The sequence below is a fragment of the Phascolarctos cinereus genome, unplaced genomic scaffold (assembly GCF_003287225.1).
Source record: "Phascolarctos cinereus isolate Bilbo 61053 unplaced genomic scaffold, phaCin_HiC Scaffold_4;HRSCAF=312, whole genome shotgun sequence".
Classification (NCBI taxonomy): domain Eukaryota; kingdom Metazoa; phylum Chordata; class Mammalia; order Diprotodontia; family Phascolarctidae; genus Phascolarctos; species Phascolarctos cinereus.
The window spans coordinates 136,765,300-136,789,274 of NW_027555847.1; the positions used below are offsets into that span (position 1 = coordinate 136,765,300).

At 43.1% G+C, this 23,975-nt stretch overlaps 1 protein-coding gene across 1 annotated transcript; it reads left to right on the forward strand.

The window, feature by feature from the left end:
• The first annotated feature begins 2,937 nt into the window (after positions 1 to 2,937).
• Positions 2,938 to 15,843, forward strand: MMP25 (matrix metallopeptidase 25). The gene is given in 14 exon segments (XM_020995564.2): positions 2,938 to 3,080; positions 3,654 to 3,874; positions 3,970 to 4,148; positions 5,115 to 5,247; positions 6,358 to 6,490; positions 9,614 to 9,905; position 10,070; positions 11,335 to 11,511; positions 11,902 to 11,986; positions 12,161 to 12,243; positions 12,572 to 12,724; positions 13,082 to 13,144; positions 13,147 to 13,329; positions 13,463 to 15,843. Coding segments are annotated over 12 exon segments (1,686 nt in total). The 5' UTR covers positions 2,938 to 3,080; positions 3,654 to 3,874; positions 3,970 to 4,037; the 3' UTR covers positions 13,735 to 15,843.
• The last annotated feature ends 8,132 nt before the right edge of the window (positions 15,844 to 23,975 follow it).

Below are 23,975 nucleotides of genomic sequence, written 5' to 3' on the forward strand. Positions count from 1 at the left end.
TCTCTCCTCTCTTTTTCTTTCCTCTTTTCCCCCTCTCTCTTTCTTTTTCCTCTCCTCTCTATTTTTCTCTCCTTTTGTCTCTTTGTCTCTGTCTTTCCTTTTGTAACCTCTTGGTTTGGGCATCTTAGAATCTTCTCACCATCAAGAGAAGAGATTTTAAAATCAAACAATTTAAATGTGAGGTGTGTTTTGTGCCTAGGAAATCAGGTAACAAGCAAAATTGACCAAACCCCATATTGCCTGAGTTGTGAGGGGGAAAGGCACCTCACAATTACATAATTCCCTTTGTCTGGGAAGCAGCCTTTATGTTGGGGAAGAGGAGACTGGTTCTGATTTTAACACAGCCACTGAGTCAGAGTGTAATCAGCCTTGGACAGATCACTTCTTTTCTGAGTCTGCTTCCTACCAGATGAATTGGATTAGATTATATCTAAGGCACCTTTCAGCTCTGATATTTTAAAGCCCCTTCCAGGTCTAACATTCTAGGATTAATTATCCCTAATTAATTCATGGGAATAGGGCAGTTAATTGAGACCTTTTAGAGGGGAAGTGATTTGGCCACAGGCACATTGTGGCAGAACTGGACTCGAACCCAGGTCCCCCACTTCCCTTCCAACACTACCCAATGCATTGAACTACCTTAGTAAATATACTTTGGAAGATTAACAGGAAGGGATACCCTAGAACTTTGAAAGATGGCAAATATGATCAGTTTGTGAGTCCCTGACCCCTAAACTGTGTATGTAATAATTTTCAGCGGGAAAAAACTCAACCCTAGTGTCTGCACTAATCACAACGAATGGAAAGCTATTTAAATTCTTTTTTTTTTAAAGGATCTGAGTATTTAATTTATTAAGGAGCTGAGGTCTAATGAGTGGTGAAGTGCAGGCACCAAGGGTAGACCATACCTGGATTTTATCAGTAAAGGAGAAGAGAGAATGAGAAGGATGGTAGCTGAAGGGAGTCAGTCAGTCTCATCCTTCCTGCCCTTCCCTCTTTCACTCCTTTCAATTTCTTCCCTGACCAACTCCATTAGTGGTCATGATTTGGCCCTTCCCCCCACCTCTTTCCCAGAAACACTTGGTTTGTCAGTATTGATCTGGAATGGCCAACTGGCAGGAGAAGCTGGGGACCCACGTCTTGGGGAGAGCTTAGGGAATTCGATGGGAAATTGGGAGTTGGTGGACAGGCTATCTGAGAGAGAGGGGTGGTGCTGAGGATAAAAATCTCTCTCTCTCCTCTTCTCTTTCTCTCTTCCCCTTTCTTCCTCTCCCATCCTCTTCCCTCTCTTTTCCCCCCTCTACTCCCTGTTCTTGTAAAGCAGAACTAAGTCCTGGGATGGGGATTCCCACTGAGAGTGGGCAGGAAAGCGGAGGAAGGGAAACTGAGAGGACTTAAGAAATCTGGGCCAATCAGGGGTAGGCAGAGATTGGGGAGATAGGGAGGGGTATAGCTATTGAGGGCACCCAGGGCAGAGAAGAGATTGAGAGTAGAGATGTCCCCTGAAGGAAGAGCAGAGCCACACCCAGTGTCCTAACTGGGGTAACTAGCTCTCAGAAAAACCCTTACTTATCCTGCTGAGTTTCTTGGTAACAGAAAGGTTAGACTTCTTACTGGTTGGGGGATGGGTAGAAGCATGGTGTCTCTCTAGCAGTCAGAAAATATATTTGCAGTCCAGGCTAGGCAGCTACTGGACTTGTGCGATCAGCCCTGGGGAAGTCACTTTCCCTTTCTGGGCCTCAGTTTCCATCTCTGTAAAAATGAGGATAAGCTTTGTCCTGTCTACCTGCCTCATAGGACATTTATGAGACAAAAGCTGCAAGAACTCTTATGGTTTACTAGGTACTAATAGTACTGATAGACAGTCATCCAGATGGGCAGATTCAATTCTGCTCAGTTTGAAGACCCAAATTATTAGTCCTGTCTCCACCACGAGTTCTGTATCTGTTTTCTTCTGTAAAATGGGGAGGTGAGGCATGGATCAGGTGATTTTTAAGAGGCCATCTAGCTCTCACAATTCCCTAAGTGGGGCTGCCTTTATATTTGTGCACCTGAGGTCCCGTGGTGGGTGCTGAGAGGCAGTCAGAGCTACTAGGACTTGGCCTCTTAAGAAAGCTCACAGCCAGGTTGGGGGGAGGGGTTGGGACATATACTTGTGTAACTATGCCATCCCTGTCCCAGCCCCCTTCGATACAGGTCTCTCTCTGTACCTTGGGACAGGGGTTGCAAGTAGGACAGCATAGGACACTCAAGTAGGAGAGGTAGCCACAAATAACAATCACCCCTCAGCAGGGGGAGAGAGATACTATCAGAGGCTTGGTAGAGAGAATTCCTCTCAATGTGTTTATTGAGTATGTCTAGGGGAGAAACTGTGGGTGGGATCTGCGACAGGGAGAGAGAACAGAATTCTCCCCTTAGCCCAGCCCTGGGCCTTCCCTGGCTCTTGTATACATATGCCTGTCATATCCATCACCTTGACTTTATTTCTGTGGTCCCTTCATTCAGCTTCTTTTTGTCTCTCCCTGTCCCTCTGTCTCTGCCCTTCTCCTCCTGTCCACTATGTCTATGCCCTATTTCTCTCTAAGCCTTCTCATTGTCTCTGTATTCAATTTCTGTTTCTCTAACTCTGTTGTTTCCCCCTCACCCCTTCCTCCATTCCACCCAACAAATTCAAGAACCATCTTGACATGACTAATTACGACATGAGGTAGAATGTAACGAGGTCCAGGCAAAGAGCTAAAAGAGCTGTGAGATATTTGAAGAGGAAGAGAGTACTTTCAGATGAGTTTGGGGCTAGAGGCTGGGGGGAATGGCAGAGGTTTCCTGGTGGGGGCAGCACTTGGGGGAGGTCTCGAAGGAAGCAAGGGAAGGATTTCAATAGATGGATCAGAGTAGAAAATGCATTTTCTCTTTCTCTTTTTTCAAGTGCTCCCCCTGTCACTCTGCGTGTCTCATTTGCACTGTATGGACAGTTTCAGACTGATGCTGCCAGACCACAGCCAGAGAAGCAGGAAATGATGGGGCAGCAGGGCTAAGAGAAGCCTAAGATGTGTCCTGGAGAATGAACACTCCTGAAGGAGGTACCTTTAAGGGAACTCTAAGATAGGGAAACCAAAGGGGAAAAAGAGATGAATGGTTCTCTTCCACATTTTTCTAGATGCCCCGTTTCCGGGAGTGGGTGGGTGGGGTGTATGAGGGGCAGTGCTGGTACTAGGGAGTGCTGCTCCGCTCTTAGTATCCATTCCCTAGGCTCCATCTCTACCTCCCCCTCCCTGCGCTCTCTGTCTCCCAGTACCTGACATCTTCAGACATTCTCCCTGGCTAATGGTCGACCCTCCCCCCCCTCCAGGAGCCTAGCTTTTCCAGCCCCTGATTCTTTCATCTCCTCCGCCTTCTCTCCAAGCTTACCAGCACCCCAAGATCCCTTCCAAATCCAAGATTCTGTGCCCTAGCCCTCCTGATTTCTAGTGCTTTTCCCTCCCTCACTTTATTTGCTCTTCCTCGGGTACTGCAGCGCCTATTCCTCCAATTCTCTTTTCCAGCCCTGGCCCCCAGCCCTATTCCCTCTTCAGCTATGCCTCTTCCTCCAAGGGCTCAGGCTGTCGTCCCTTTATTGTTTCCTTTATTCCTAATCTCTCCCCCCCAACCCCCAGCCAGGTTCAGCCTCAGCCTCACTTTTGAAGTTCCTAAATCACTGTTTACCACCAGCAAGGGAAATTGAGCCACCTCACTCCACCCCTGGGCGATGCTGTAACCGCCTTGCCTCGCCCCGCCCCATCCTCCAGTGCACTGCCAGTTCGAGGACCCCCTCGGTGTCCAAGGCTTTTCGGACCCCTCAGCCTTAATCCTCTGGTGCCCCAGAGACATCATCAAGGTAGTACCCGAGTCAATCTCAGCTGCCTTCCCAGAAGAGCAAGGCACGGCTTGGCTGGGTGGCTCCCTCTCTGACAACCCCTCTTCTGCTTCTAGGCTGCCCTCTTCTCCTCCATCACTCTTTCCTTTCCTCTAACTCCAAGAGCCTGGCCTGAGCCAGGGTCATGTGGCTGCGAGAGCGCCCTATCCTTACCCTGCTCCTGCTACTACTGCTGTGGTTCCCAGCCTCAGCCCGAGCGCCGGAGCCCTCCGCCCAGGACGTCAGTCTGAGCGTGGTGAGTGCCAACTGGAGGACAGGGCACCAGATTCGGGGGCTGGGGAGAGGGAAAATGGGGCCTGGTTCACCAGGGTCTGGGCTGAGGGCAAATGGAAACTGGGGTCCTTAGACGTGAGGGACCGGTAGACGGCGGGGTGGTGGTGGTTGTGTGGAACGCACAGAGGCAAGCGCAGGTGCAAGTACAGATCGTAGAGGAGAGTCCCGGAGGGTGGCCGAGGTCCTGAAGTGTACAGAAGTGAGTTGGAAGTTAGGACCTTGGGGTGTGAAGGGGCAGAGAGGAGCCACGGCTCGGGACATCTGGGTCAGTGAGGAGAGGAGAGAGAGAAGCTGAGAGTCTGGACGCCAGGGTCAGGGATGGAAGAGAGAGGCCTGGGAGCCAGTCTTCAGGAGGATATTAAAAGTGAGCTGAGATCTAGGACCTCGGGGAGCAGAGAGATAAAAGCTAGGACCTGGAGGGGAGAGAGGGAAGTTGGGGGGCCCGGGACGTCTCGATCCAGGAAGAAGAGGGAAGCTGAAGCCCTGGACCCCGGGGTCATGGAAGGGAAAGAGCGAAGTTTGGGGAGCCAGGTGGAGAGAGGTGGACTGGGATTCCTTGAGTCTGGAGGTATCTGAGGTTGGCACAGTATTCCAAGAGATAAGAGGGGTAAGAAAGGATATGGGGACCATGGTCGGGGAAGTGAGGGCTACATTCAGCAGACAAGCGTTGAGAAAGCAGGAAGCTTAGGATGGCATGTTAGGATCCTCGGGGTCTCTGATCCTTGCTTAGAGTTAGGTGAGGGTGAGGGAGATGTGGGGGTTATCCTCAATTCTATCCTTGCTGATTGTCGAGATCGGGGATCGAGAGTCTCCCAACTATTGGCTTGCTATTGCAAGACTCAGAGGCTCAGGATTCTCTAAGCACCGCTTCTCCTTGCCCCACCCCGACCCTCCCTTCTCCGTTAAGCCTTTCTTTTTCGTGGTCCAGGACTGGCTCACTCGCTATGGATACCTGCCTCCACCCGACCCTGCTCAGGCTCAGCTGCAGAGCCCAGAACAGCTTCGGGACGCAATTAAAATCATGCAGAGGTTTGCTGGGTTGAAGGAGACCGGCCTCATGGGTAATGAATGGTCATTCCCTTCTTCCCAAATACTCCTTGCTCCACTCCTTCCCCAGCCCACTATCCCATGGGAAGGAAATAGAGACTATCCAAGGGGAAAGGGAACAAGCATTTATTAAGTGTCTACTGTGTACCAGGCCCTGCTGGGCTCAGTATTTTCTAAATAATGTCTTATTTAATCCTCACAACAACCTGTGAGGTGGGCGCTATTATTATCTCTGTTTTATGTTTGAGGAAACTGAGACAGGGAAGGAGAGGTTAAATGATTTGATTCTCTTCACACAGCTAGTAAATGTCCCAGGATATCCCTGCCCTAAAGCTAGAGGTCCTGTTCAAGTTATATTCAACAGATCCTATTCTTCCATCTCAAAACAGGCTGTCATCCCTTACCTCCTTCTAAGTCCAGCCCTCCTATTCTTTTCAGGTCTTCCTTGTAGCCTCCAGCCATCTTCAAATCTGGTACCTGGCTATAAGGGAAAACAGAAGGAGCAGGAGGTCTATCATGCTCCTAGTTCCTTTGTTCTTTCTGGGCTCCACATCTCAGGGCTACCACAAAGTTCCAAGGCCCTCAGGGACTCAGGGGACAGGGATAGGACTGGAGAATCCAAAACAGAGGTGGCTCTTTCTCGGTGACTGGTGTTATTGCTGGTTGAGAGGTCCACAGAATGAGGTGGAAGGGCAGCCTTCAGAACAGACTAGGAGATGGAGGGCAGGAAGAGAAGGATAACACTGATCTAGCCAGTCTTGTTCCAATACCACCTGCCACTCCCTCCTACCATCTGCCCTTTTGCTCCCAGACAGTTATCAGTACTGATATTAGAGCTCCCAATTCCAGGGGCTGCTTTCCCTCTTTATGCTCTCTCATTACCAGCTCCTAGGGGTAGGGCTAAGCACCTATCCATCCCTTTGACCTTTCATGTCCCATCTCCTTTCTATTTCTTATTTTTTTGGTTTTTTGGGCAGTTGGGGTTAAGTGATTTGCCCAGGGTCACACAGCTAGTAAGTGTCAAGTGTTTGGTCTGAGGTCAGATTTGAATTCAGGTCCTCTGACTTCAGGGCCGGTGTTCTATCCACTGCGCCACCTAGCTGCCCCTCCCATCTCCTTTCTAGATGAGGCCACGTTGGCCACCATGAAGAAGCCACGATGTTCTCTGCCTGATGTTCTGGGAGTGGCTGGGTTAGTAAGAAGGAGACGGTATGCCCTTACAGGCAGCTTCTGGAAGAAGAAGCAGCTGTTCTGGAGGTGGGTTCTAGACTCTATTCTTTGATTTCTCATCAGCTAACTAGTCTGTTTTAGCTGTCATGTACCCCCTGAAGGGCTCTATAGTGCCTGTGGGTTGGCATTTAATTCACCTTTCTTCTTCTGCAAAGCCTTACTATTAGATTCAATGAGTTCAGTGCCTGGCTCAAAATCTTTCCCTCCAATAATGTACACAATTGGGTATGGAAATCTATTCTTACCCTACAGTAAAATAAGGGACGAAGGGGACAAGAGAGCAGGGGGATGATAGAGGGGAGGGCAGGTTGGGGTGGGGATAATCAGAAGCAAACACTTCTGAGGAGGGACAGGGTCAAAAGAGAGAATAGAATAAATGGGGATAGGATAGGATGAAGGGAAATATACTTAGTTTTTCACAACAGGACTACAATGGAAGTGTTTTGCATGACTACACATCTATAACCTGTATCGAGATGCTTGCCTTTTCAATGAGGGTGGGTGGGGAGGGAGGAAGGGAGAAAATTTGGAACCCAAAGTTTTAAAAACACATGTTAAAAAAAATCTTTCCCTCCTTCCCAATTCCTGTCCTCATACTAGGGCACTTCAGCATACATACTGATATTCCCTCAAATTCTCTATCCATTCCTCATCTGATTTATTTCCCATGAACTATTTCTCTACATACAAAGATAGTCATATCCTTGATTTTGCCATCAGTCACAAATGCATCACTTCCATGTCCATGAACGCTGGAATTCCCTTATCTGATCAAAATCTTTGGTACTCTGCCTGTCCCTGTGCCTTCCAAAACCAAACCCTGTTTGTTAGTATCATGACCTTCAACCCCTTTGATCCCTCAGTCCTCTCTCAGACACCAGTTACCACCACCGCTGCACCAGCTACATTCTCATCCTTTCCCCATCTTTCCCTCTTGGTGACCTAGTTCAGCACTACACTGTCTCCACATCAGTCCCTTGCCTTCATTATATAATTGATCTTGCCCCACCGAACAAGCACAGTGGTGCTGAACTAAGGTCAAGAAAATCACAAAACTGGGGCCTTTAGGTGGCACAGTGGATAGAGCGCTGCGCCGGGAGTCAGAAGGACCAGAGTTCAAATTCAGCCTCAGACCAGACGCTTGACACTTACTAATTGCCTTAAAAAAATTAATTAAATTAAAATTTTTTTGGGGGGGTGAGGCAGTTAGGGTTAAGTGACTTGCCCAGGGTCATACAGCTAGTGTCAAGTGTCTGGTCTGAGGCTGGATTGGAACTCAGGTCCTCCTGACTTCAGGGCCGGTGCTCTATCCACTGCGCCACCTAGCTGCCCCTTAAATTAAATTAAATTTAAAAAATGGCAAAACCTTGCTGAATCCACTACCAGTTTGTGTTAGATAACCTCAGCTGGGTCCTCACTGCTGCAAGGCAATCCTTTTATGCCTCCCTAAACTCATTATCCCATTCACCACATCTTTTCCAAACTTTTTCATTCCTTTTCCAAACTCCCATGGCTCCTTCTTCCCCTTCCTGTTCAGCCGAGAACTTATTTGCCAGAGATATCTCTTTCCTCCCTTCCTCCTCATCTCATAGCACCTAGATGCCTTCTACCACTATCTTCTCCTCTTCCTTCAACCCTGTCTTACATAAAGAGTTGGTCTTTTTGCTAGCCAAGGCTAACCCCCTTATATGCCCAAGTTATTCCCTTCCCTCCTGTCCCCTCCAAAAGGTTGCCTCCTCTATCACCCTCACTTTGTCTCTTATCTTCAATTTCTCCTTGTCTACCTATGTCTCTACCATCTTCAAAAAACCCCTCATTTGATCCATCTGTCCCTGTGAACTGTTGTTCCATATCCCTCCTGCCTCCTGTGGCTTCACTCCTTGTGAAGCTTGTCTACAATGGATATCTCCACTTCTTTTCTCGCTCTCTTTTTAACTCTCTGTGGTCTGGCTCCAACCTCATCATTCAACTGAAAGCACTCTTTCCAGTTACTTGGGATCTTTTAATTGCCAAGTCTGATGGCCTTTTATCAATTCTCATCCTTCTTGACCTCTTGCCACCTTTGACACTGTTGATCACCCTCTTCTCTTTGATATCTCCTTCTCTCAGGTTTTCAGGACACTACACTCTCCTGTTTCTCCTCCTAGCTGTCTGATCATTCTTCAGGTTCTTTTGCTGGAACACCATCCAGGTCATGCCTGCTAACTTTGGGTGTCCCAGAGGATTCCATCCTGGGCCCTCTTTTCTTTTTCTTCTCTACTATTTCACTTGGTGATCTCATCAGCTCCCATGGATTCAAATATCATCTCTATGCTGATGATTCTCAGATTTACTTACTTAGCCCTAACCTGTTTGTTAACCACCAGTCTCAAATCTCCAACTGCCTATTAGGCATTTTGAACTGGAAGTCCTGTAGACATTTTAAATTCAATATATCCAAAGCTGAACTCATTATCTTTCACCTCAAATCCTCTCCCTTTCCAAACTTCCCTATTACTGTTGAGAGTATAAGTGTTTCCCTACTCCAGTCCATCATCCACTTTGTTCTCAAAGTGACCTTGCTAAAGCCTAGGTTTAACCCTGTCCCTCTCCTCTGCAATAAACTCCAGTGGTTCCCTCTCTGGTTGGTACTCAAAGACCATTACCTTCCTCCTCTGACCCCATCTTCTTACACGTTTTATCCAACCACATACTCTTCAATTCAATGTCCTTGTTCCTAAAACAAGACCTTCTATCTCCCAACTCTGAGCATTTTCACTGGCTGTCCCCCATGCATGGAATTTTCTCCTTCTTCATATCTGCTTCTTAGGTTGCCTGGCTTCCTTCAAGTCCCAGCTAAACTCCCACCTTCTGCAGAAAACTTTTAATTCTAGTGCCTTCCCACTGTAGATTATTTCCTATTTATCCTATATATAGCTTATTTGTAAGTTGTCTCCTCTGAAATCTTTAAGGTCAAGGACTGTCTTTTACCTTTCTATGTCTCTCCTGTGATTAGTACAGTGCCTAGCACATAGTAGGTGCTTAATAAATGTTTATCGAGTGGCTGACTGGGCTTCTCCATCACTCCTCCAAGTCACCAGCACATCACTGTTTTAATTGGCTGCCATACACTCCTCCCCTTAACACTAGACTCTCTTCTCTGGACACCAGGGTTCAATCCTTCCCACAGGGCTCTGCCCTCAGACAAGAGACTGTTCGGAACCTGATGCACTATGCCCTGGCTGCCTGGGGAACTGAGGTGGGGATGACATTCCAGGAGGCTGAGCCCAGGGTAGGAACAGAGCCGGAACTGCTCATCGACTTCGCTAGAGCCTATCACAAGGACAGCTACCCCTTTGATGGGCCTGGGGGCACATTAGCCCATGCCTTCTTTCCTGGGGACCACCCCATTTCTGGGAATACCCACTTTGATGATGAGGAAGTCTGGACCTTGGGGAAAGCGGTATGGTCTTCCTGGACTCCCCCCTCTTTATTCCTCAGACAACCCCTATTCCATTAGAGACCAGTCCCCTCCATAGAGACATTTCCCTTCCCCTCATTCTCTATTACATTAAACAAGAGTTTGCTGAGTTCCTGCTTCTCATACTATTCTGCATGGGCCCCCAGGGTGGAAGCTGAGAAGGAAAGAGCAGTGGCTAATTTATAAGAAGCAGAAGACAAGACCTCTGGTTTCAGGAGGAGTTCAGCTGGGTTGGGAAGATATAGCACGCACAAGAAACAATGAAAGAACAGCAAAAGACTGTGCGTGTGACTATGGGTTAATTTCTAACGACTGTTTCTCTGATGCACCTCCCTAGGCTGGGATGATCAAAAAGGCTTTCCAGAAGAAGTAGGACCTAAGTTAGATCATGAAGGATAGAGAGGATATGGAGAAGATGAAAGGAAGGAGGGAGGTGTTCTAGGCAAGGGAAAGATAAGGGGGGCAGGTTGGCTAGAGGAAATAAAGCATATCACTGTAGCAGCTGGGTAGGGCAGAGGGAGGGTCTTAAATGCCAGGAGTTTAGATTTGAAATCAGAAACAGAGAGCCACTATAAGTTTTGGAACAAAAAAGCCAAGCAATATTTCAAGAAGATTCATCTTAGCCAGGGATGATCTCTTCTGCAAATTGCATTTTTTCTTTGCTTGTCTTCTCCTTTTTTTTTTTTTTTGGTAGGCAATGGGGTTAAGTGACTTGCCCAAGGTCACACAGCTAGTGTCAGTGTCTAAGGCCAGATTTGAACTCAGGTCTTCCTGACTCCAGGGCCAGTGCTCTGTTGGACTTCTCCTTTCTAGAGCCAGCCAGGTGCCCACATCAGTCCTCCTTTGCCTAGAGGATTGTAGGTTAGGATCATCATGAGGTAGGGAGAGGGATGGACCAGTCAATCGATCATCAGGCATTTATTAAGTGCCTACTATTGCCAGGTACTGTCTTAGGCTATGGGGATATGAAATACAAAAGAAGTTATTATCACTAGTCTCAAGTAGATTACATTTTATAAGAGATACCATATACATATATGTAGAATAAATACAAGATAGTTTGGTGGGGAAAGATCCCCCCGTGGGGGATGGACAGCCAGTTCTGGGCACAGAGACAGAAGATGGAGTGCTATATTATGAGTAAGGAACTCGGCTAGACTGGGAAGGGGGATAATGAACAACAAAGTTGGAAAGGTAGGTTGGTGACAAATTGTAAAGGGCTTTAAAAGCCAAACAGAAGAGTTTGTATTTTATCCTAGTGGCCATAGGGAGTCACTGAACTTTATAGAGTAGGGGAGTGACGTGGTCAGGTCTGCACTGTAGGAAAACCACTTTGGCAGCAGTGTAGAGGACGGGTTGGACTAAGGTCCCTTTTCTCACCATTTGATTCCTACTTCCTCCCAACCCATAGACCGTGGTGGGACAGACCTGTTTGCTGTAGCTGTCCATGAGTTTGGCCATGCCTTGGGCCTGGCCCACTCCTCCGCCCCCAACTCCATCATGCGGCCTTTCTACCAGGGCCCAGCTGGGGACCCTGTGAAGTACCGGCTTCCACCTGATGACCGAGAAGGGATCCAGCAGCTTTATGGTGAGCCCTGGGATCCTCTACTTTTCCCTTTCCCAGAGCTGGACTAAGGGTTATGGGAACAAAAAAAAATCAAAGTTCCTTCTCCATTCTCTACCTTCCCCCTTTCCCCTCATCTCCCTTGTTTCTTCTTAACATTTAATCCTAGAAGAGCAGGTATTATTATCCCCATTTTACTGATGAGAAAACTGAAACTCAGAAATGAAGTGTTTTATCCAAGGTCACGCAGCTAATAAGCAACAAAACCAGGACTGGAACCCAGGACTTCTAACTCCCAGCCCACTTCTCTTTTCTATCATTCTCCATCTTGAGAATGGGAAAGAGAACTCTTCATAGACCTAGATGCCTTTCAGCTTCTCTAGTTCACCCACTTCTAACTCTACTTCCCTCCAGGAAAAGCTCCAAATAGCCCCAACCCAGAGCCAACTCGGAAACCTCTGATACCTCCACCCCAACCCCCTGGGCAGCCCCCAGACAAGTGAGTATCCTCTTCCTGTCCTGATCGATCTCCAGTTCTTCCCTAGTCCCCTTCATCCTCCTCTCTTTAGCCCCTCTCTCCCCTTCCCCATTCCCCTCTATCCCTAATGACCCCTCTAGTTCTCTGCCTCACTCTCATCTCTCTTTGCCTTCCCACTCCTACATCTTCTCCCAGTCCTTCGGCCCCAGTTCCTGACCGATGTTCTGGTAACTTTGATGCTATCGCCAACATCCGTGGTGAGGTCTTCTTCTTTAAAGGTGAGTGACCTTTGACTCCTATGAGTCTTGCCCTGAAATGTTGACCCCTTTACTGTGTCCCTTCTCTTATCCACTAAGACCTCAAGTCTCTATTTTCCTTTGCTTCTGACCCACCCATAGTAATGACTTGTGACCCTTTTGACCCCTTATATTCTGATGTTCAGCTCAATGCCAAGAGCCTAGTCATATCATGTGTGCCAGATGGAATATGGCCCAAGAGGGGTAGAGAACTAGTACTCAAATACCTACAGCTTGGTCCACTCTACCCTGGGACCTGGGGGTGGGTGACTTTAGGGCTGATAGGTTGGTGACCCCTCCTGTACCCCAGGACCCTGGTTCTGGCGCCTCCAGCCCTCAGGCCAGCTGGTGTCCCCTCGACCTGCGAAGCTGCATCGCTTCTGGGAGGGGCTGCCTGAGCATGTGATGACCGTGGATGCAGCCTATTCTCGGCCCTCAGATGGACGCATCCTGCTTTTTAGTGGTGAGTGGAATGGAGGATGGAGTGAAGAGAGTTGGGGTGGGAGAAGAGAGATGAATAGGAAGATGAGAAGAGAGCCAAGGGAATACTGGAGAGAAGAGAATTGCAAGGGGGCAAGGAGAACAGAGGAAGAAACATTGTTGAGAGGGAGAGACAGAGAGGGAAAAAGAGAGACATGGAGAACTGGGTGGGGGAAGGATGAGGAAGAAGAGTCAGTTGGAGAAATGGACTGGGAGAACTTCAGAGGAAGAGTCAGAGAGGCATGGACAAGAACTAGGTTAGGACCTTGCTGCTGCGAAGGGAAGGGACGACGCCGATGGGGCTTCACATTTGACTGAGTTCATTCCTCCCAATCCTCAGGACACCAGTTCTGGGTGTTTCAGGACCGGCAGCTGGAGGCTGGTTCCCCAAAGTTGCTGACTGAACTGGGGAGGCTGTGGATGCCGTTTTCTCTTGGCCCCATAATGGGAAGACGTACCTGATTCGAGGTGAACAATACTGGCGTTTTGATGAGACCGTCCACAGCGTTGACCCAGGCTACCCTAAGAGGCTGAACCTGTGGGAGGGAGCACCTTCAGCACCTGATGATGTGACTATTGGTAACAAAGGTGTGTGTGTGTTGTGGGGGTAGGATGTGGGTTGACTTGGTGGAGAAAGTGCCTGGGTCTGGGGAGGAGTGAGCTGAGAGTAGAATGGTCTTCTAAGAAGCACCCTGACCTTTCTTTCATTCTCTTTGTACAGGTGACACCTACTTCTTCAAGGGTACTGAGTACTGGCGATTTCCTCCAAGCAGCGTGGTGGCAGAGCCTGGCTCCCCCCACCCCATGGGGCCTGAGTGGTTGGACTGCCCTCGTTCTGCCCCAGGCCCTCCGGCCCCAAGACCTTCCAAGTCTCCCCCCAACTGTCTGTGTGACATCAACCAGGCAGGGAGCTCAGGACCAAGACTTCCTGGTTTCCTCTTCATCTTCTCTGTGATTCTCTCCCTCTTCTTGGGTACAACCACCTGGCCCTAAGAACTGGGGCTGGGGCCAGTAGCTGTCCGCCCCGCCCCAACTTTCCCCTCCTCCTCTCTCTTGCCATAGGGATAAGTCCTGTGTCTGTCCCTCTCTTTTACTGCCCTTCCCAGTACACAGGGCAGGCTAGGCAAGTCACTTCCCCTTTCTGGGCCTCAGTTTCTCCACTTGAAAAAATGAGGGACTTGGATTTAATGGCCTCTAAGGTCCCTTCTAGTTCTAAATCTAGGATCCCATGAATAGATGAGCTCTGATGTCCTCTGGCTCTCAAGAGTTAATAAGAGGGGGCAGCTAGGTGGCACAGTGGATAGAGCACCAGCCCTGAAGTCAGGAGGACCTGAGTTCAAATCTGGCCTCAGACCAAACACCTGACACACTTACTAGCTGTGTGACCCTGGGCAAGTCACTTAACCCCAATTGCCTAAGGACCAAACGAAAAAAAAAAGAGTTAATAAGAATCTAGATTTTCCCAAAGCAAGACTCACTAATGCCTAGTTCATGAGTTTAGTTGTCCATTCCCTGGCCCCTGCTTTCCCTTAGCCCTGGCTTGCACAGTCTATGATTCTGGGCATAGGGGATCAGATTAAGAATTCAAAAAGTCCTCTCTCTATAGCCTATGGGGATCTCAGAGGGTCTTGGAGGCTGCCATTCCCAAGAAGAGCAGACTCCCTATCTGTCTGATCTTCCCTCCTGCAGCCTGCCAAAGAAGGGGGGCCCTGTGGCTGGGTGGGGTCCCAAGGATTAGGGATATTGAAGAGAGGCTGTACAGGTAACTTTGCCCCTCTCCCAGTCTTTGGTTCCTGTAATTCTTGGCTCAGAGAGAGGACTGGGCTTTGCAGAGCCCCCAGCTGCAAGACTGAAAGGAAAGGAAGGCAAGGCTGTCAAGTACAGTCGATTCAGACCTCCTCCATGGAGGAGTGGAGTGGGCTGCAGATCTTTGAAGCCCAAAGGGAGAGTTTTCTTTTTTTTTTAATATAAATTTGTTTATTTTTAGTTTTCAACATTTCAACAAGATTTTGAATTCAAAATTTTCACCCCATCTTGCCCCCCCCACCCCAAGATGGCATGCATTCTGAATACCCCTTCCCCTAGTTTGCCCTCCCTTCTATCTCTCTCCCCCTCCTTCTCTTATCCCCTTCCCCTTCTATTTTCCTGTAAGGCAGGATAGATTTCTGTACCTCATGTCCTGTATTTCTTGTTTACCAATTGCATGTGGAAACATTTTTTTTAAACATGTGTTTTTAAAACTTTGGGTTCCAAATTTTCTCCCTTCTTCCCACCCCACCCACCCTCATTGAAAAGGCAACCAAGTCAATACAGGCCATACATGTGCAGTTATGCAAAACACTTCCATAGTAGACATGTTGTGAAAAACTAACTCTATTTCCCTTAATCCTATCCTGTCCCCCTCCCATTTATTCTATTCTTTCTTTTGACCCTGTCCCTCCTCAGAAGTACTTCCTTCTGATTACCCCTTTCCCAATCAGCCCTTCTCTCTATCATCCACCTCCTCTCTTGTCCCCTTCCTCCCCTGTTTTCCTGTAGGGTAAGACAGATTTCCATACCCAATTGAGTGTGTATATTATTCCCTCCTTAAGTCAAATCCTATGAGAATAAGATTCCCTCATTTCCTCTCACCTTCCCCTGTTTTCCCTCCTTTTCTTGTCTGTTTTGTGTGAGATAATGTACCCCATTCTACCTCTCCCTTTCTCCTTCTCCTAGTATAATCCTCTCTCACCCAAAGGGAGAGTTTTCTCTCTGCTCCTCTGAAACACCTTGACCCTCAGCTGTGCCTGAAAATCTTCCAAGCCCCAGTAGTCAATCCATCAAGATGCCCTGGCCTCCATCTGGTTTCTTGAAGCCCTCAGGAAACAAGGAGGAGCTAGGGAGACTCCCCTCAGACTTTGAACCCCACTTCAGTATTGCTGATTGTCCTCCAGCTTCCTTTGCCTCCTTCTCTCCTTCACTTTGGTTCCCCTTCTCTCCCTAAACCATGGGTTCCTAACCTGGGGCCCACAGATCCTGAGGGGGCTCCCAAAGGGGTCTACAGATGTATTTTAGGGGTTCTATGAACTTGGATGGAAAAAAATACATGTTTATTTTTACTAACTTTGGTTTCCTTTCAAATCTTACATATTTTGTACATTTAAAAACATGATTCCAAGAAGAGGGCCATAAGCTCTACCAGACTGCCAAAGGGGTCCATGAAAGTGGTTAAGAACCCCTGGCCTAAGCAGAAGAGCAAAACTGAGATCATAACGATTATTAAGTTGGAAAAAAGCCTTGAGTTCTGAGTTAGAAGACAGGTGGTTTGGTCATATAGTTCTGCCCATAACTTATTGTGTGACCTTGGGAAAATTCCTTATCCTCTCTGGGAACATTTCATCATCTGGAAAGTGAGAGGATTGGATCTGATGATGACATCGAAGGCCTTACTGCTCTGAAATCTGAAGGCATAGCAATTCAAGGCTCATCCCTGGGCCCAGCCCAGGGGGAGCCCATCAATCCAGGGGCCTATCAGTCCCCCTGCATGGCTTCAGCCTTCATTCTTTGTACCCTCTGTGCTCCTCAACTCACAGAGTATGAGCCTCTAGTGTAAGTGGTCATGGCAGGATGGAGTAAGGATGTGATTTGGTCTTTGACTCCTCCCTCTCTCTTATCCACATGCCCAGTCATTTGACAAATGGTATTGATCCTCCTTTCCTAAGATCCCTTACATCTGCCTTCATCATCTTACAAGATGATGTAGCCTTTTTACCAGCCATCAAGCCTCCATTCTCTTCCATCTCCAATCCCTTCTCTGAGTAGTCTTCCTAATGTACAGCTCTGATCAGATCAAATCAACTTCACTACCTAGCTCCTCATTGCCTACAAGATTAAATTCAAACTCATTAGCATGTCATTCAAGGGTCTCTACATTCTTCTTCTCATTTACATTTTTTTCTCATTCGATTTTATTTTATTTACAGTTCCAAATTCTCTCTCCTTGACCCCTTCTCCCATCCATTGAGAAGGCAAGAAATACAAAACTCATTATAAACATGAAGTCATACAAAACAAATTCCTGCATTAGTCACGTTCTGAAAAAAAGCAGGAGAAAGAAAAAATGTGCTCCCATTTACCTTTTTAAAAAATAGTTTAAAAAAGAAACAGATATATATATAAAGCATATGTGTATTGAATTATATACATATAAACTTTATACATGTATATAGCATAAGAAGATAGTAACAAAAGTGTTCTATTGGTTACTTCTACACTTTTTGTTTTCTTCTGTGAATTTTTATTTTAAAAAAATTTTTTCAATTAACAATTATCCCTTCCTTCCTCTTGCTACCCAGCCTGCATGAACAAAAGAAAAAGAAAAGAAAACCTTCCTAATAAATGAGCATAGTTAAGCAAAGCAAATTCTCTCATTGGCCATGTCCAAAAATATATGTTTCATTCTGCATTTTGAGTCCATTATCTCTATCAAGCGGTACACAGTTACACTTCATGTTTGATCTTCTGGAATTTTGATTTGCACCGATAAGAATTCTCAAATCTTTGTTTTCCTTTATGTTTTATTACATAAATTGTTCTGCTTACATCACTGTAATTACAGTGATTCTTACAGGTCTTTTCTGAAATGATCCATTTCATCATTTCTTATGACTGAATAATATTCCATTATGTTCCTATGCCATAATTCACTTAACTGTTCCACAGTAGATTGGCGCCCTCTTAGTTTTTGATTGTTTCTTCCTACAACAAAAGAGCTGCTGTACATATTTTTGTACACATGAGTCCTTTCCCTTTGATCTCTTTGTGATACTGGTCCAGTAGTGATATCACTGAGTAAAACAGTATGCCCACTTTAATGAGTTCTTTTGTGTACAGCTCCAAAATGCTTTCCACAGTGGTTAGACCAATTTGCACTCTACCAAGAGTGCATTATTGTGTCTATTTTCCCCACAGCTCCTCTGACTTTTGTCATTTTCCTTTTTTGACATCTTTGCTAATCTGATGGATGGGAAGTAGAACCATAGAGTTGCTTTAATTTGCATTTATCTAATTATTAGTGATTTGGAGCATTTTTCATAAGTTCGTTAATATCTTACATATTTTTTACTTAGAAAACTTTGTTTATATCTTTGACCATTTATCTGTTGGGGAATGGCTCTTGTTTTTATAGATTTGAATCAGTTTCTTTTATTATACACACACACATAGGATGTGAAAACTTAAACTTGCTGCAAAGATTTTTTCCCCTCAGTTATACATTTCCGTTCTCATTTTAATTACATTGGTTTATGCAAAAATTTTAAAAATTCATGTAATCAAAACTGTCCATTTTATCTTACATGATCATCTCAATTCCTTTGTCTGGTTATGAACTTATCCATGGATCCAAAAGGTAATTTTTCCTCACTTCTCCAATTTGTTTATGATGTCATTTTTCAAAAAACCTGTCACATATCCATTTGGTGTTTATCCCTTATATCAGGGTATAAGGTATGAGATATTGATCTATACCTAATTTCTGTCAGACTGCTTTTCGGTTTTCCCAAATATTTTTGTCAAATAGTGAATCTTTACCCCAGTAACTGGGGACTTTAGGTTCATCAAACACTCTGCTGTTTGTTGTTGTTGTTGTTGTTGTTGTTGTTGTTGTTTGCTAGGCAATGATAACCCTATTGTTGTGACTTGCCCAGGGTCACACAGCTAATAAGTGTCAAATGTCTGAGGTCAGATTGGAACTCAGGTCCTCCTGACTCTAGGGCTGGTGCTATAGCCACTGTGCCATCTAGCTGCCCCAATGCTTTGCTGTTGTGTTCATTTGCTTCTGTACATAATCTGTTTCATTGATTGACTTCTCTATTTCTTAACCAGTACCAAATAGTTTTGATGATTACTGCATTGTAGTATAATTTGAGATCTGTAGGTTCCCTACTAAGCTCCCTTCTTTCCCCATTTAAAAAAAATTTCCCTTGAGATTCTTGATCTTTTCTTTCTCAATGAAATTTGCTATAATTTTTTTTCTAACTCTATGAAATAATCTTTTGGTAGTTTTATTGATTTGGCAATAAATAAGTAAATTAATTTAGGTAATGTTGCCATTTTATTATATTATTATGACCGGCTCATGAGCAATTAATATTTCTCCAATTATTTAGGTGTGTCTTTATTTCTATAAGTGTTTTGTAGTTTTATTCATCCAGTTCTTGTGTTTATCTTGGTAGATAGACTCCTAAGTAGTTTATACATTTTTTGTGTTATTTCTCTTTCTATCTCATCCTGCTGTACTTTGTTGACAATATACTAGAATGCTAAAGATTTCAGTGGATTTATTTAAATCCTGTAACTTGATGACTTTATTGTCTCAATTAATCTTTAATTGCTTCTTTAGGGTTATCTAAATAGACCACCATATCATCTTCCGAAAATGATAGTTTTGTTTTCTCTTTGCTTGTGTTCATTCCCTTGATTTATTTTTCTTGATTTACTGCTATATCTAGCATTTTTAGCAGTATGTTAAATGGGAATGGTGATGATAGGCTTTCTTGTTTTACCCCTGATCTTGTTGGAAAAAACCTCTAACTTTGCTCCATTATATAATGTTCATTCTTAGTTTTAGATAAATGCTATTTAGTATATTAAGGAAAGATTCATTTATTCCTATTCTTTCTACTGTTTTTTTTTCAAACAGAAACAAATATTAGATTTTGTCAAAAGCCTTTCAGCATATATTGATATAATCATATGGGGTTTTTTTTATTACTTATGGTTTGTTATGTTTAGAGTCTTCCTTATATTGAATCAATAATGCATTCTTGGTATAAATCCAATCTGGTCATAATGAGTAATCTTTTTTTAATATATAGATGTAGCCTATTTGCCTACATCTTACTTAATTTTTTTATATTATTGTTCATTAGGAATATTGATCTGTAGTTTTCTTTTTCCTCTTTGTCTCTTCTTGGCTTAAGGATCAAAATTATATTCACATAATAAAGAAGAGATCAGAAAGGTCCATTCTTTTTCTATTTTTTCCAAACAATTTATGTAATATTAGAATTAATTGTCTCTGAACGTTTCCTAGAATTCACTTTTGAGTCCATCTGGTACTAGAGTATCTTTTTTAAGGGTTCATTTATGGCTTGTTCAATTTATTTTTTTTAAATATTGAATTATTTAAGTAATCTATTTCTCCTGTTAATTTAGATATTTAAAATTTTTCTAAATGTTTATTTTCTTCTAAATCATCAGTTTTGTTGGCACATAATTGGGCAAAATAGTTTCTAGCGGTTTTCTTTATTTCCTCCTCATTTACCATGAAATTTCCTTTAAAAAAAATTTTTATATAAACAATTTGGTTTTCCTCTGTATTTTTTAAAAAATAAGATTAGGTAACTTTATTTTCTTAGTTTAAAAACAGTTCTACTTTTATTTATCAATTCAAATTTTTTTGTTTCAACTTTGTTAATCTTTGATTTTGAGAACTTATACTTTGTTGTTTAGAGTTTTTATTTATTATTGTTTTAGTTTTTATTTTAGTAGTGGGTTCAATTCATTGATTTGTTTCTTCTTCTGTTAATGAATATGATTAGAGATATACTTTTTTTCTAAAGACTACTTTAACTAGATTGCATTAATTTTGATTTGGTATTTCAATAATGAGACAACACACTCAATGCCACATAATTTTTTTGATGAAATTTTCTATTGTTTTTTATGATGTGTTTATTCATCTACCAATTCTTTAGGGTTGTAATTTAGTCTCTAATTTATTTTTAAATCTCTCCTTCAAAAATCTTTTATTGAATATAATGTTTATTGCATTGTGATCAATGATGTGTTTACTATTTACGCTTTTCTTAAAAATTTAAAAAAAATTTGTTTTTTTTTCCAATTACATTTAACCTTTATTTTTTATAATTTGAGTTTCAAATTCTATTCTGCCCTCCTTCACTTCCCCCTTCATTGGTAACATAAGCAATTTGATAAAGTTTACACATGTGCAGTCATGCAAAACATATTTCCAGATTAGTTATGTTGTTAAAGAAACACAGACCAAAACAAAAAGAGAAAAGAAAAGAGAAAAAGTAAAAAGTAAAAAAACAACCCAGTACACTTTGGTCTGCATCCAGATTCTATCAGTTCTTTCTCTGGAGGTGGATAGCATTTTTCATCATGGTTCCTTCAGAATTGTCTTGGATCTTTGTATTGCTGACAATAACTAAGTCATTCACAATTGATCATTGTAAAATTTTTCTGCATTTTTTATTGAAGATTTTATGTCTCAATACTTTGCCAGTTGTTGTAAAGATGTTATGCATGGCTGTAAAGTATGTAAACTCCTTTTTGTTCCCATTCAGTAATGGCCAGAGACCTATCATCTCTAACTTTTATAAAATTTTATTTAGGTTCTTAACTTCTTTCTTATTTATCTTTTAGTTAAACTTGTCAAGGTTGAAAAGAAATACATTAAAATCCCTCACTACTATAATTTTACTGTCAATTTCTCCCTACAATTAGATTAACTTTTATGCCATTCAGTGCACATATATTAAGGAGAGATATTGATTCATTATCTGTAGTTCCCTTAAACATAATATAGCTTTCCTGCTTATCTCTTTTTTCATGGTTATATTTACTTATCTGAATTTATGATTGCTACCCTTTCTTTTTCGAGTTCACCTGACACAGTAGATTCTGCTCCAATCACTCATTTTAACTCTGTGAATCTTTACGTTTCAAGTTTGTTTCTTATAAACAGCATTTCATTGGATTCTGCTTTCTAATTCATTCTGCTACCCTATTATGTTTTATAGGTGAATTCATCATTTTCATGTTCACTATTATGATGGTTAATTTTGTATTCCCTCCTTCCTGTCCTCTTGTACTTTTTTCTCTCTTTGTCCTCAACTTCCTCTTTACAAATAAGAAGGTGATAGAAGAGGAGCTCATCTTATGCTTGTTATGTATAAATGAAGTAGTCTGTTTTCTCCATTGCCACCTTTTTCTCCCTCTTTCCCTTAATCACAGGATTTAATTTTTCTTTTTTTCCTATTAATCCTCCCTTCACATTCCTCCTCTGACTTTGGAGTTTGTTTTGTTTATGATTATTCTTTTACTTATCCTGCCTTTCCTTTTTAAAATCCCCTTCTTCCTTTCATGGCTCCCTGTTGGGTTTAATACATTTTTATATCATGATTTGCATGTGAGTATTCAACTTTCTGTTTTCCACTTCAAATGAGAGTGAGATTCATGAGATTCTTGTTGCTCTCACCTCTTTCTAGGTGTTAAATCCTTTCATCTCACAAACCACTATTATGTAAGATAGTTATTTTTCTTTCCTTCCTCCTTTTTTTCTCTTCCACTGTAGTCCCCTAATCTTCTCATTTTCATCTTCTCCTAAGACCATCAAAACAGAACAAAATCATTCCCAGGTCCTTTGCATGTCTAATTTTTCTTTCTCTGTGATCCTTGAAGACATTAAGGTTCTGAGATGACGTTTGTTTCTTTCTCTCCTAGTAGCATGTAAACAAGTCTCTTCCAATTGATCAAATGTAAGTACCTTTCTATTTTTCTTTTGACTCCTGTATTTCCATTTCAAAGTATCTGGTCTTTTCATCAGGAATACTTGGAGATCCTCTATTTTATTAATGGTCTATTTTCTTCTCTTAGGATTGTACTCCATTTTACTGGATAAATTTTTCATAGTTGTAAGCCCTTTGGAAGGTCCTATTCCAACATGTCCTCTTCTTTGAAGTGGCAGCTACCAAGTCTTGTGTGATCATTACTGTGGTTCCTTAGTACTTGAACTGTTTCTTTTTGGCTGCTTGCACTATTGTTTTTCTTTGATATACAAGCTCTGAATTTTGGCTATGACGTTCCTGGGCATTTTCATTTGGAGGTTTCTTTAAGGAAGTTACTGGTGGATTCTTCCTAAAGCACAACTTTGATCAGGACACATCACCTTCCCCGGCTAGCTGCTCATTGCTTACAAGATAAAATACAAACCATTTGGCTTGTCATTCAAAGGTCTCCACAATCTCACTCCAATTTTCTAATTTATCTTTTAAAAGAACAGTTACAAAGGAAACATAAATATTAAATTTAAGAGAGTAGTAACAAAATTGCTCTATTTGTTTACCCTTTTATGTTTCTTTTTGTTTTTTTTAAGGTTTCTTTTGTACTCTTTTTCTGATTTACTTTTCCAGCTTTGCTTCACTTTATTTCTCATTGTGTTTCAGGCAAATTGGATTAATAGTTACATTCCAATCTTTGTCCTGTTTCCATGCATTTGCACATCTCTTTTCTCACACAGAGTTAACTCTCTCCTCTCTCATCACTCCTGTCTATCTAAGGTTATTCACAGACTCATTGGTTTAGAGTTGAAAAGGGTCTTGGAAGTCCTGATTTGTAAGGTGCCTTGCCCAAGGTCACACAGTTAGCAAGTAGGAGGGCCAAGACCTCTGACTACCAATCAAGTCTTTCTACTATGTCACATTGCTTTCATATTTCTTTCAAAGTTTTTTCCTTTCTTTAAGGCCCAAATCAGATACCACCTCCTCTTTAAAGTTTTCCTAATCCCCACCTTATTTACCCTATGTGGGTAAAAATAATCCCTTCTTTAAATTTCTTATTGTATTTTATATGGCTCCCTCCTTTAATATTGTCATTTTACCTTGTGTGTGTATATATCCCATCCCTACTATTAGACTGTAAGCCCCTGGAGGGCAGTCATTTTAATCTTGTACATGGTGGGTGCTTAATAAAAGTTTGAATTGGTTAGAGCTTCTCGTTCTAGTGGGAGTCCAGTTATACTATTACCTCCTTTGACCTCAGTCAGCTACCCACAGGTTTGGGCTACTGGTCCTTACATAGACAGTTCTTGCCTGATGAAAGTGAACTCTTTTGCAAAGTGATTTTTACATAATTTGAATTTGCCCCTACCCATCCACTTTACTTAGCCTATATAACAAAGGCATACACAAAATAATATCTTTATCCAAGTCATGAAATGTACTAAAATGTAGACATATTAAATAGCGCATCATGATAATGAACAGAATTATGAAATGAAAGGTAAAGTTAGCAATGAAGTATGCACAGTACTGTACAGTAAAATTAACATAAGCATGCAGTATGCTGCCCCTTCCCCACCCACTGTACCTAGCTTTTACCGCTGGTGGTTAGCTACACAACTTTTTTTATGAAGCTATGGAGAGATGTTTGGACATTGGCTCTCTTTT